At 40.0% G+C, this 11,698-nt stretch overlaps 1 protein-coding gene across 1 annotated transcript in view; it reads right to left on the bottom strand.

Annotated features, from left to right (window-relative positions):
• slc6a3 (solute carrier family 6 member 3) overlaps positions 1 to 8,975 on the bottom strand; it is a 27,501-nt gene extending 18,526 nt beyond the window's left edge. The window contains exons 1-5 of the mRNA XM_038711901.1: positions 8,662 to 8,975; positions 7,549 to 7,710; positions 6,667 to 6,877; positions 5,197 to 5,328; positions 1,317 to 1,533 (exon numbers count right to left, since the gene is read on the bottom strand). Of these exons, the coding sequence (XP_038567829.1) occupies positions 1,317 to 1,533; positions 5,197 to 5,328; positions 6,667 to 6,877; positions 7,549 to 7,605 (617 nt within the window). The 5' untranslated portion in view covers positions 7,606 to 7,710; positions 8,662 to 8,975. The remainder of the gene's footprint in view (positions 1 to 1,316; positions 1,534 to 5,196; positions 5,329 to 6,666; positions 6,878 to 7,548; positions 7,711 to 8,661) is intronic.
• Between the last annotated feature and the right edge of the window lie 2,723 nt (positions 8,976 to 11,698).

Here is an 11,698-nt window from a genome sequence, read left to right on the forward strand (position 1 = left end):
GGCTGCAATCAGGGTTCATATGGCTAGGTTCTAGCAAATGACAAATGCTGCAAATTGTTTCCTTAAAACGCTTAAACGTCTCAAAGATCGTGACAGCCTGCCAACATGGGAAAACTGCAATGCCAATGGGGCAGATTTGGTATAATTTGGTGTAAGTATACTTTTATGTTGCATTCTGTAAGGTTGAATTTCAGGCATTACCTGAAAAACTATATAATCACTGAACCTTGCTGACACCTTGATTGAAATCATTTCAGAGACAGCCTGAGATGAGATCAGCCAATGTTCAACGGATGTGGTTAAATTGTCTGCAGGTGGTTCTGTGTAAATAGCACACTGCCATTTCAACTGGCATGGATGAAATGCCTCAACGGTCACAACAGAACTCTTGGAACAGGAGACACCTGGTTGGCTTCACAGGGGAGGGAGGCTACATCAGCCAAATGCAGCCAAACTCTGGATACATTTTAAGGAAAATATACCTGATGTTCATTTTTGAATATTTTATACTTTAATTATTCATAATTAGCTATTCCAAGGCATTACTAAATCTAGACAAACAGCTGATAGTAATTACAGTAAGATCAGTTAGTCTGAAGAGTGTCAAGCCACCTCTGCACCTTCACATGGCTCAAGCTCAAGCTCAGCCAATGCAAGACACACATTTTAGTAGTTGGACTAGTTCAACTGCAGTGACCTTACAGTTTCATTATTTGCTGTAGGTTGAAAGACCTCAACAAAAAATAGATCAGAGGTTTTTAAGGTCTGGGACTGTGGGCCTCCACTCGGACATAGCTTGGAAAAAGACACCCAATAAACAATTCTCTCAGTTTCTTGTTGCTTATAAAATCACAGTTATGTTATTTGATCACATATACACTCATCAAGTAAGCCAAGATAGCTTAACATTACTCTTTGACACTTTAGACTACACCAAATACATAAGAGAAAGGTCTGTCCTAAGGCATTTATTAGTTTTTTTTCCCACGCTGGAAAAGTGGGAACACAGTAGATTCCATTCCAATTCCCATTTATAATAACAGTTTCACTAAGTAACTCTAGATTCACTTCACCTGATTTGGGAATAGAACTTTTTCCCACTTTCCCAGAGGCAGACACTAATACATATCTCTTTATAATACCATTTAAATACTGTTAGATAAAAAATAAAAAAAATCAGATTTTTCAAAAGCATGGCGGGGCTCCAAACTGACTATAAATCGAAGTACCAGTAATAGCATTTTTTTTTATAGAACTAACAATATCAAACAAATATTAATAAATAAATGTTAGAGCCTTAATTCAGGCCAACTTACTCAAAGTACTCCTGAGCAGGGGTGGACTTGTAAATATCATTGACTGAGCTGTTGTCAGCCCAGTCGGAGCAGTTAGGACTGTTCCAGGTGTTGTTGCAGTGGACCCAAGGTAGCTCGCTGGTGAACGAGGAGAAGAGGTAGAACAGCGCCCAGGAGATGATGACATTATAGTAGAAACCAACGTAGAGGGAAATGAGGATTACTGTAAAGCCTACACCTGTTAGGGGAACACAAATAATTCACATATTTAGGCATTAAAGACACAGAGAGAACGAGATCGAAAGAGGAGCTGGAATTGGCTATGCTGACACCTAATTAACACCTGAGATATTGAAATGGGGCACCTCAGTGGAATCTAACATCCCATTGGTCCTTAGCCCTGTTTGAATTGCAGAGTACAGGTTTTCATGGCTGACTTCCATGGCTGCAGAAATGTACAGTGCTGGATAGTAACTGTTCATGTACTCAAGTATTGTACTTCTGTCCAATTTTGAGTTTCTTGCACTTTTTTACTTTTTACTTTTACTCCACAACATTTCAGAGGGACATAAATAACTGTTTGAGGTCCAATGGAGTACTTTTATCCAATATTTCACAAAAACAAGGAATATCAGACATTATTTCTTTAGCAGACATTTTATTTTTCACTCTTTCATTTTAAAACCCTTAAGATTCATCAACTTCTAAAGATTGCCTCTTCACGCCTTAATTATCAACACATCTACCCTTTCTATAAATCTGAAACAGTGTTCACTCTTCTAAGGCTGAATTTAATAGTTAACCTTTGCCAAGAGGCATGGCCACAAGTGTGCCTTATTGATTCTTTTGTAATGTGGATGTGATATTTGTCCAGGGAGCGATGCCTCTTATTAGCGCCACATGCAGCCATGTTATCTCTCTCCGTCTCCCGTTCTCAGTCATTTTCTTTACATGCATTGATCTTGAGAGGAAACCAGCTTGTTGATCAGAATAATTACTGTCAATATGGGCATGTGTATGTGTGTATTTGAATAATTACTGTTATCCCCCGCTGAGAGACAGAGAAAGAGAGAGTGAAGCGTGTGATTAGAACGTCAACCTACTCAGTGTGCTCCCTGACAGACGGCACATGTTCACACACAGGAGGCACACGCTCAGAGGCACACGCACAGAAACACATGAAGGCACACGTTTGCACTGTGGGCCACCTCCAGACCCAGAACAAGGACATGATGTAACAAACGACAGTGGTACGGCACTATACTGGGAAGCGATAGATAGTCTGCTGTTGGCAAAGGTATTTGAGTGTGTATTTTTGTTTATTCTTTATATAGTACAAAGATGGAGATGGATAAAAACACACAAGTCACAGCTTGTAAAAGCATAAAAAGTTGCACCAAGCAATGTATATTATATTTTCAACCAATGACTTTGCTCAGAAATGTGAATCGGTCTTAATGTTTGTTTCTCCATTATTGTATGTTTGGATGACATTCTCCTAAACTGTGCTTTGCTTATCGATGTGTTGAAAAGTATCCCCACAGAGTGTCAGCCAGTGTTCCCTGCCACTACTTGACAGAAGGATTTGGACAATCAGGACGAGAGTCTAAAAGCCCAATTTTCATTTGCTTTCCATCTGAGTGCCAACAAAACCTGATGCTCTGGGGAGGATAAACAATGGCTGTCGCTGCTCAACGGCAGAGACAAGCAGACAAAAGAGACTGGCATGTGGACAGACAGGCATGTAGGCAGACAAGCAGACAGAAAGACATGCAGATATTAAAGTAGTAATTTTATGCTCATTTTCAGGTTCATCATTTTATTTAGGAGTACTACCAGAATAGGTTAATATTGTTTGATTTTCAAAAAACACCATATTTTTGTCATACTGCACATTGCTGCAGCACATCTTTTAATCTTGTGTGTTACACTCCGTTTTAGTTGCAGAGCGAAGCATCCCACTTCTATTAGATCTTTGTTGGGAGTTGCACATAGCCAATCAGAAGAAGAGTAGGGCGGGTCCTGACAAGCTGGTAACCAGCATTGGTTCGGCTGTACATGTTCGCGAACTAGCTTCGCAACCTAGACTCGAGCAAGAGTTTCAGATTGGTAAGTTAATAATTTGTAACAAATTGATCTTTCATACGTAACGTTTTAACTGTGCACTGTCTCTACGTCACAGCAACAACTTTTTTTCATTCACTGTCACGTTTGGTAGGTAGGCTAGGGTTGAGGGGAGGCAGCGGGCAGAAATATTGTCACCGTGTGTACTGCAGCTCAGTGTGTTACTCCATCAGTGTTTTTGAAGGTGTGCCTCACTAGCCACTAGGCGAGCATTATGACGTGTTACAAAGTTACGCAAATAGGTTAGGGAAGTAAAGGCTAGAATTCAACAGAGCTGTTTTCAGGCAGTTCAGAGCAGTGTTTTCTGTAGGAGATGGGAACTCCCTTTGGGGTGGACTTTGGGCTTTTTCACTTTGCAAACCTATTACATGCACAAAAAAGATAAATAACACAATAAAGAAAAGGAGGAAAAAAAAGCTTAATAAGACATATTTTCTCAATCAGCTTCGCAATATGAGTGATGACATCCTAGAGCAGTTTCGGTTATTTCACTTGAGATTTTTGTTTGCTTTTGTCACTGATTTGAAGTGGGCGAGACTCAAGTGAAATTTCCTTGCACCAATTAGAGTCTAGACTCTGTAGACTCTAGAGTCTACAGGCATGCTAGCTACTCTGTGAGACTGTACTTAGGCACAAAGCTGATAAAGCTAATGTGCTGATGTTAAGCAGGTATAATGTTCACCAAGTTCACCACCTTAGTTTCACTTGTTAACATTAAATGTACTCATTTAGCAGACACTTGTATCTAAAATGACTTACCAGAGGTTTGAACTTCTGACCTGCTGTTCACAGGGCTAAAATACTGCTACTGCACCATCCAGCTGCTACATATTAACATTATCTTAATGTTAGCACAAAATACAAAGTACAGATGTCGCTGACCAACATCGTCATCCCTAAATCAAACAAGCAGATGTGTTTTTGCATTAAACTCTAAGAATATTTTTTCTCCTGAATTTTATTTTGATTGTTTCTTATTTTGTCATATATATTCAATGTTATAAAGAAATACCTACGATTTAAAATCAGGTTCAGAAAACATCTGACCATAAAACCTCACATTTACAGTAAAATACACTAGAAACAGCACTTACATTGACAACCAAGCATAACATGATGGAAAACAGTAGTGCCTGTGTTCAGTGATGGAAAGAGGAAGCAGGTTACAGCCAGCATGTATATTGATTTACCGAGTGAAGCTTAAAGTACTTAACTTCATCTCGCATGTTCTGAATCTGTATGTGAATTGTCTGAGATTTAGATTAATTGCCAAGAATAGTGTGACTGTCCACAGTCAAGATCCTGACTAGCTTATTAGTAAGTGAGAAATCGCGATTTTTAGGTATGGTGAGCCATCTGAAATTCATCTGGCACTGCTTGCACAAGTGACGAATTCAGCTGAAAGTCAACGTTGCCGGCATAGAAATGGATTCTGATTGATGCATTTAGAAGGAAGGATCCGACTGATAGAAATATTTGGGTGTTGATGAAATGTGTTTCACTTGTAGCAATCTGCTAATGCTGTGGGTTGTTTATGACATGCAGGGTTGTGCATAATCTGACCTTTTTAAATGAAGTATATGATCAGACAGACAGGCATGCAGGCAGATGGACAAATGAACTCACGCCATGATAGAAAGATCTAATATACACGTGCAAGCGTTTTTGTGAAGACATGAGGGTGTCAAGAAAGGGTCATTTGCATGTGTACATCCTCCAGTATGAGCATGTGTCTGTCTGTATCCGAATTTGTGTCCTATGACGCGTCACTTCCTACCTTTAAATAGGGGACAGATCTTCCAGACCCCTGCTGCCCCCTCTCTGTTGTACTGTCCCAGAGCCAGCTCCATGTAGAAGAGAGGCATGCCTGCTATCACCATGAAGAACAGGTATGGCACCAGGAATGCACCTGCACACACAATGACAGGTAAAACTTCATCTCCAGATGAAATGTCACATTCCAAAATGCTTTAAACATGCATATCAGGTGAAAATAATTGACCGTTTAGTAATTGAATAGCACCTTAGTGATATATGTTAGCTAATTAGTTAAATTTGCGATTACATGCTAGGAACTTAATTCAATTTTCTAGCATAATTATGCTAACCTAAACTACAAAACACAGGTGACTGAGAAAAGACCGACACTCATTGTCCATGAAGGCCTCACCCAATTATTAATTTTCTTTGGTTTCTTTCTCTTATTTGACACCAGATGCAAATCATTACATGTCATAGTTGATGCCAAGAGCCCACTGAGGAGAAACTCCAAGGAGAGGGGTGTCAGCTGTGACTTACTCAATGTTAAACAGCCTCTGTGAAATGTTGTTTTGTGTAGTTTTTTGAGATGATGAAAGGAGATCTTATAATCTACCATAAATAGTTGGATTACATACAGTCACAGAGTAGGAAATATGGTGATTATCAACACTCTTAAAAATAGTTTGGCTCGGGGCACCTTGGTGGATTAGCAGTTAAAGCACCGACAATGAACAACAATGTCCCTGGTTTGCATCTGGCCAGGTACCTTCGTTGCATGTCGTTCCTCTTTCCCCTAATTTTCTGTCTCCTCTCTACTCTCAGCCATAAAATCAGATCATTAAAAAAAATGGGTTAATTGTCACAAATGAAACTCATTAATATTTCCCCTGAATACAAGTATGACAGGATTTGGCAACATGTAGTCAACCTTGACCATGGCCTCAATATCGTCTATAGCTCTTAAACGTAAACAGAGCTCTATGTTAAACAGCTGTAATTAGTGGCAGTGATTGTTAGAGCTAATCTGTTCAGAGCAGCTGTGATTTTTCCCTTATTTTGATCTCTGTACAGGGTTGGGAAAAAAACAATCTCAAACAACAACCAGCGAGCACAAGGAGCTGAAACACACCCACGATATCACATACACATCTGCATTCATGTGCAAATACATATGCACATACATGCGAGTATAGTGCATGCAGGTGAAAACAGTATGTAAGTGTGTGTGAATAAATTATTTTTTCATATATTTCTTTCTGTTCTCCCCATCTTTCCTTTCAACACGACCACACAAAAATCTCCACCATCAGCCCTTCAAGTCCTTCCTTCCCTACTCGCTTAGGAGAGGAGGATGATTTTATTCTCTCATATGAAACACACCCTATACCCTGCTTTCCCTTCCTTAATCCCTTCTGTATCCATAGGGACCCTTTACACATGGGCCAACATCAGCTTCCACCCCCCTCAGTCTTTTAATCCATCTCACCTCCTCCATTCTTATAGCAGAGGTAGGGGAATCTCCAGACATTGGCGAGGTCTACGGCGAATCCGATCACAGACAGGAGGAAGTCGATTTTCTTCCCCCAGGTCTCCCTCTCCTCCTCCCCACTGCGGTTGGTCTGAGAAGGAGTTGGAGCCACTAAGGTGGTTGAGGTGAACTGAACCCCATTCTGCTCCTTCACCAGGATCAGCTCCACCTAAAGAGTCAGAAGTCACTAAATTAATAATGAGTCAATGCCTTAAACATACTAAAGGTATACTTTGATTGTATATTTCTCTCCAAAAGGTCAGACAGGAACATTTAGTCATGTTAACGAACTATGGATTTTCTCTGTACAATCTTGTACATACAGTAAGTCATTGTAAATAAAGACCGATGAAGTAGATAGGTGTATATGATCGAACGACAGACAAGTACAGCAGATAGATCCCATTTACACGTACAAGCATGCACGTGTGATTTAAAAGCACCTGGTGAACCAGTCTCTTTTAGTCTCACCCTCATTTTATTATTCTGTCACTTCCCACACAAGAAAGACCGTGACAATCCCCTTCATTTCATCAGGGCTTCATGCACCAGCTGAGGATTTATATTTTGTCCTCTGAGTAAGTTAAGTAAATTGTAAAAGGTTAAAATTATGTTTAAGTCAATTTTACCTTCCAACAAAAGTGGCTTTCATTACCATTATGGTTCTTTTTCCACACCCAACACTTTTTTGGTCAGCATAAATTGAGTCAGACAGACCAAGTTAGAGAGAAATGCATTTAATGAAGAAGCTTGCACAATGTCGAGATTCAGTTAGATTTTCTCTATCAGACTGTATGGCATGCCACTAATCGACTACAATTGTGTCAGATCTGCACTGACCTCTTTGGGGCCCATGGTGTTAGAGGTGGGTTTTTCCGGGGCTACAACTGAGGACATCAGGCCGACAGGGACTCTCTGTCAGTATGGCGGGGTGCACAGCCTACGGGAGCGGAATGCCGGTTGGTTGTGGGAGAGGAAAGAAGGCAGGTGCAGCCAAAGAGTCTTGAGTGAGTAAAACACAGGAGGGAACTTTAATATCCCGTTTGGGAAACTGGGTTATCACTGCAAAACATAACAAGACTTAATGGGGTTCAACACAACTGTGGGAGGAAAACTCAATTAAAGCTGTTAAAAAAAATTAAACAGTGAAGCAACATAAAAAAATATGGCATTTTAGGAAAAAACGTTACGCAGACGGTGTGAGAGGGAAATGCATAAAGTTCATGGGTCGTTTCATATATTAATACATTTATTTTTTCAAGTTGAAATTATATGAAATAAAAAAGAGCAAGAGGAGAGTGGAGAAAAAGCAACAGAGAGTGATGGGACCCAAGCTGAAGGCAACAAGAGGGGCTGTGGGGCAGCGTCTCTACAAGGTCATCATGGCGTGCTCATTTCATTTCACACTTGTTGATCGCCATTTTGCTCACAGATTTCGCCCCGTGTCTAATTACCCTGTCTCATCACAACATGTTGTCCACAAGATTTATTTCAGACCTCAGTTAAGGACTTTTCACTTAAATCATGTTTATTTGAAATAAATACAAGATCACTATTAGACCCGCTTTATTTGTTAACTATAAGAAAGTGATTATGAAAAAATATTTAATATTCTATAGAAAATGTGCATTATTTTTTCATAACATAGAGCACTTGTCTAAAACTTGTTGTTAAAAGCTGGTCATTCATCTGTTTCTGTAAGGGTAATTTTCTAACATTAAACAGTTTTAACAGCCTAATCTCTCAAACGGTTTCATATCATTCCAACCTTTGTTACTCCACTTCATTCGTTGTTAAAATGTTTACTCCAAATGCAATCATATATTCTGTAGATTTCCTCTCACCATAAAACAGCAGATAAAACCATAGGTTACAGCCAAATGCTGTATTACAAATACAATTACTCTTATAATAATTTAATTATTATTTTTTTCTAGGAAATAAAACACTCACCTTTGAAAAATCGATTCCTTGAAATCTGCTCTCGTTGTCAGTTTGGACAATTTATTTCCAGATGCGCTGATGTTCTTCAGTGCTCTGCAAACTGACGCTGACCATATTTACGCAGAGTGTAATAAGTTAGACTGGGACCCAGATTGAAGCAAAAAAATGTTTAGAGAAACCGAAAGAAAAAAAGACAGTAAGAGACAGAGTGACAGTAACACACAAGATGAGAAAAAAAAGACAGGAACTGGTAATGTATAAAGAGTTGTCAAAAGCCCTCCCACACTTCTTGGCTCCAGTGACAGACACACAGAGCCCAGAGTACCCTGTGGTCTGGTATGGAGATCCGTCTGCGATACCACTCTTGTATGAGAAACAATCAACACCCCCCTCCCCACACCCTTATCACCGCCCTCCCTTCTCCTGTTCCTCCTCCTCTCTCTTCCATCATTGCTGCATATTTCCTCACCTGATTTAAGCATTTCTCCTGGATGACTTTTGTTTGTGTGGAAGCCTTCTATCAACACCTCCAACATCTCTATATATAGTAAGTTGTATATAATGGCAGCAAATTGTGGATCTTTCTTCGCCTTCTGCATCCATTCTACTGTTAAACCCTGTGGGTGGTATAATAGTGGGACAGTTGTTGCTAAATCTTCTTGTTGTAGTGTTAACAAGAGGTGACTCAACTGATGTGTGCAAAAGGGGCAGGGTTGGCAGTAAAATAAAAATCAAAGCAGAAAGATGTTTTTTGTGACGTTATGTCTTCAGCCTTAAACAGTGCGAGCAAAGATGTGAAAACAAGTCATTCAAAGCCCAAAGAAAACTTCATGTCTATTTATGAATAAAGTTACTCAGATTTGTGTCCTGGCAACCTAAGCAACTTTTTCTACTTCAAATATTGCTAAATGCTAATGGGTTCATCATAATAAGTGGCATTAGCTTTATCCACCCAAGCTCCACCCACTTCAAACCAGTGAAAAGTGCACAAACAAATACTTTGGCACATAATTTAGTGTTCAGGTAGGATCCCATCACATGTACACTGATTGAGATAATATGGTTTTAGAATCTTTAACTCCGCTAGTCCCTTACTGCCGCTCTCCATGAAACCAGTTGCCCTTTTTTCTTTTCCTTGCTCCACCCCTCAATAGACCCCAACGACCTACCCAGCCTGTCAATAGGCAGAAATCTCATTACCTGTGATGTCCCACAGGCCTAAACACAATCAGCCCTGACACCTAGACCTCTCTCAGTCAAAGTCAACCAAAACAGGACTGGGACATCAAATAACACAATCAGCCCGCTCCCCACGGACAGATTTATGACCCTCATGTCCACAACAGCAGCTTGTTGTTCCAAGCCAATTGTAATGATCAATTGGCCACTAATCCCAAACACCAACACTAGCACCACAACGCACACACCTTTAAAGCAACCATCCATCAAGCCACAGGCCTCATATCAGAAATTGTTGGGTCGATGTGAGCCACCCTGGATGTATGAGGTTTCTGATGGGGCTCGAACAAAGATGAGTTGCACATAATCGAGTGTCTTGTTTTCATAAACGCAACAGCTGAGGCCCAGAAGCGCTGGGGTGGCAGAAGAGGAAGGGGCATAGGAGAGGGCTGTGGAGGGCAATGGTGTAAGGACCAAAAATTAAAATAAAAGAAGTGACAAGCACATTCAACAGATACTACAATGTTCCACTTTGCCCAGGGAATTTCTTTTTCATTCTAAGAAGTTCTGCTGTGCTCAGTTCAGGCTATTAGATGTGGCTCAAAAAATGCATAAAATATCCTTTGAGAACAATCGCATGTTTACTCATGCAGGATGAAAAACAAGACATAAAAGAGGAATGAGGACAAATCCTTTGTCTATTGAGTCATAACTGATTCCAGACAATTAAACGTTTGTCCCCAAACACAGGCTAACATTTTACTTGCTGAGCAACACAGTGGGTACTCTTGATGGAGTCTCATTCAGTAATAAATTAAGTATAATAACATCTGCAAGAGAGGATAGTTCTTGATTTCATAAGTAAGTGCTCACTTTGAAAATGTACTTTGTCTGTGGAGCTAATGGAGAAAACACCATTAGCACCTTGTTTCAAGTTACACACCACTAATGAGAGCAGCTAATTGCCTGTTACACACAAGGCAATATTAGTAATCCTTATCTACATCTATTGAGTAGTTGATTTCAATAGACTGAACAAGGACTTCCATGCTAGCTGCTCTGTGATAGCAACACACTCACAATGCCAATGCCAACATGGTGATGTTTAGCGGGTATGTTTACCATGTTCACCATCTTAGGTAAGCAAATTAACATTGAAACTTTTGCTAATTAGCATTGAACACAAAGTGGCTGAGGAATGTTTTTACTTTTGCAGGTATTTTGTCATAAACCAAATAACTGGTTAGGGCTAGGGGAAAAATTACAGGATCATCTAATTTACTACATCCTGAGCGGAACATCTGTACCTCTCATAGATATCCATCCAACAGTGGTCAAGACATTTCACTTAAAACCACAAACAGGAACACTTGTTGTGGCCCTAGGGGAAAAGTCAGGTGATGACCAAAGTCACTTGGATACATGAACTGGGAACCATGAATCTATGTACAGAATTCTGTACCAATCCAATGTAGTAGATGTTGAGATATTTCTCAGGATAAGTAAAACCTTTCATCATGGCTCTAGAGGAAAAGTCAGGGAATTCCCACCATCATTAGGATTGCTCCTCTAGGCACACTGAATGCCCATGGTACCCATGACCAACCATCATAGAGATATTTCAGTCTGGACCAAAGCAGACTGACCCACGCCGCTATGGCAGCTCCTGAAATAGGAATTATGTACAGCACAGGTATTAATTACATGAAAAACCTCAATACAGTAAACCTGATGCAATTGCACAAGACTGCACAGCCACTATGTTACCTCAAGAGGGAGACATTTATGCTATAAGCCAACAGGTAAGGAAGGGGATTTAGTTTAACATACTTGTTTGTTCATTTCAGCAATCATAAAAAATAACTTC

The sequence above is a fragment of the Micropterus salmoides genome, unplaced genomic scaffold (genome assembly GCF_014851395.1).
Source record: "Micropterus salmoides isolate LMB-PRFRI ecotype aquatic unplaced genomic scaffold, ASM1485139v1 Ms_hic_scaffold_11, whole genome shotgun sequence".
Lineage (NCBI taxonomy): Eukaryota > Metazoa > Chordata > Actinopteri > Centrarchiformes > Centrarchidae > Micropterus > Micropterus salmoides.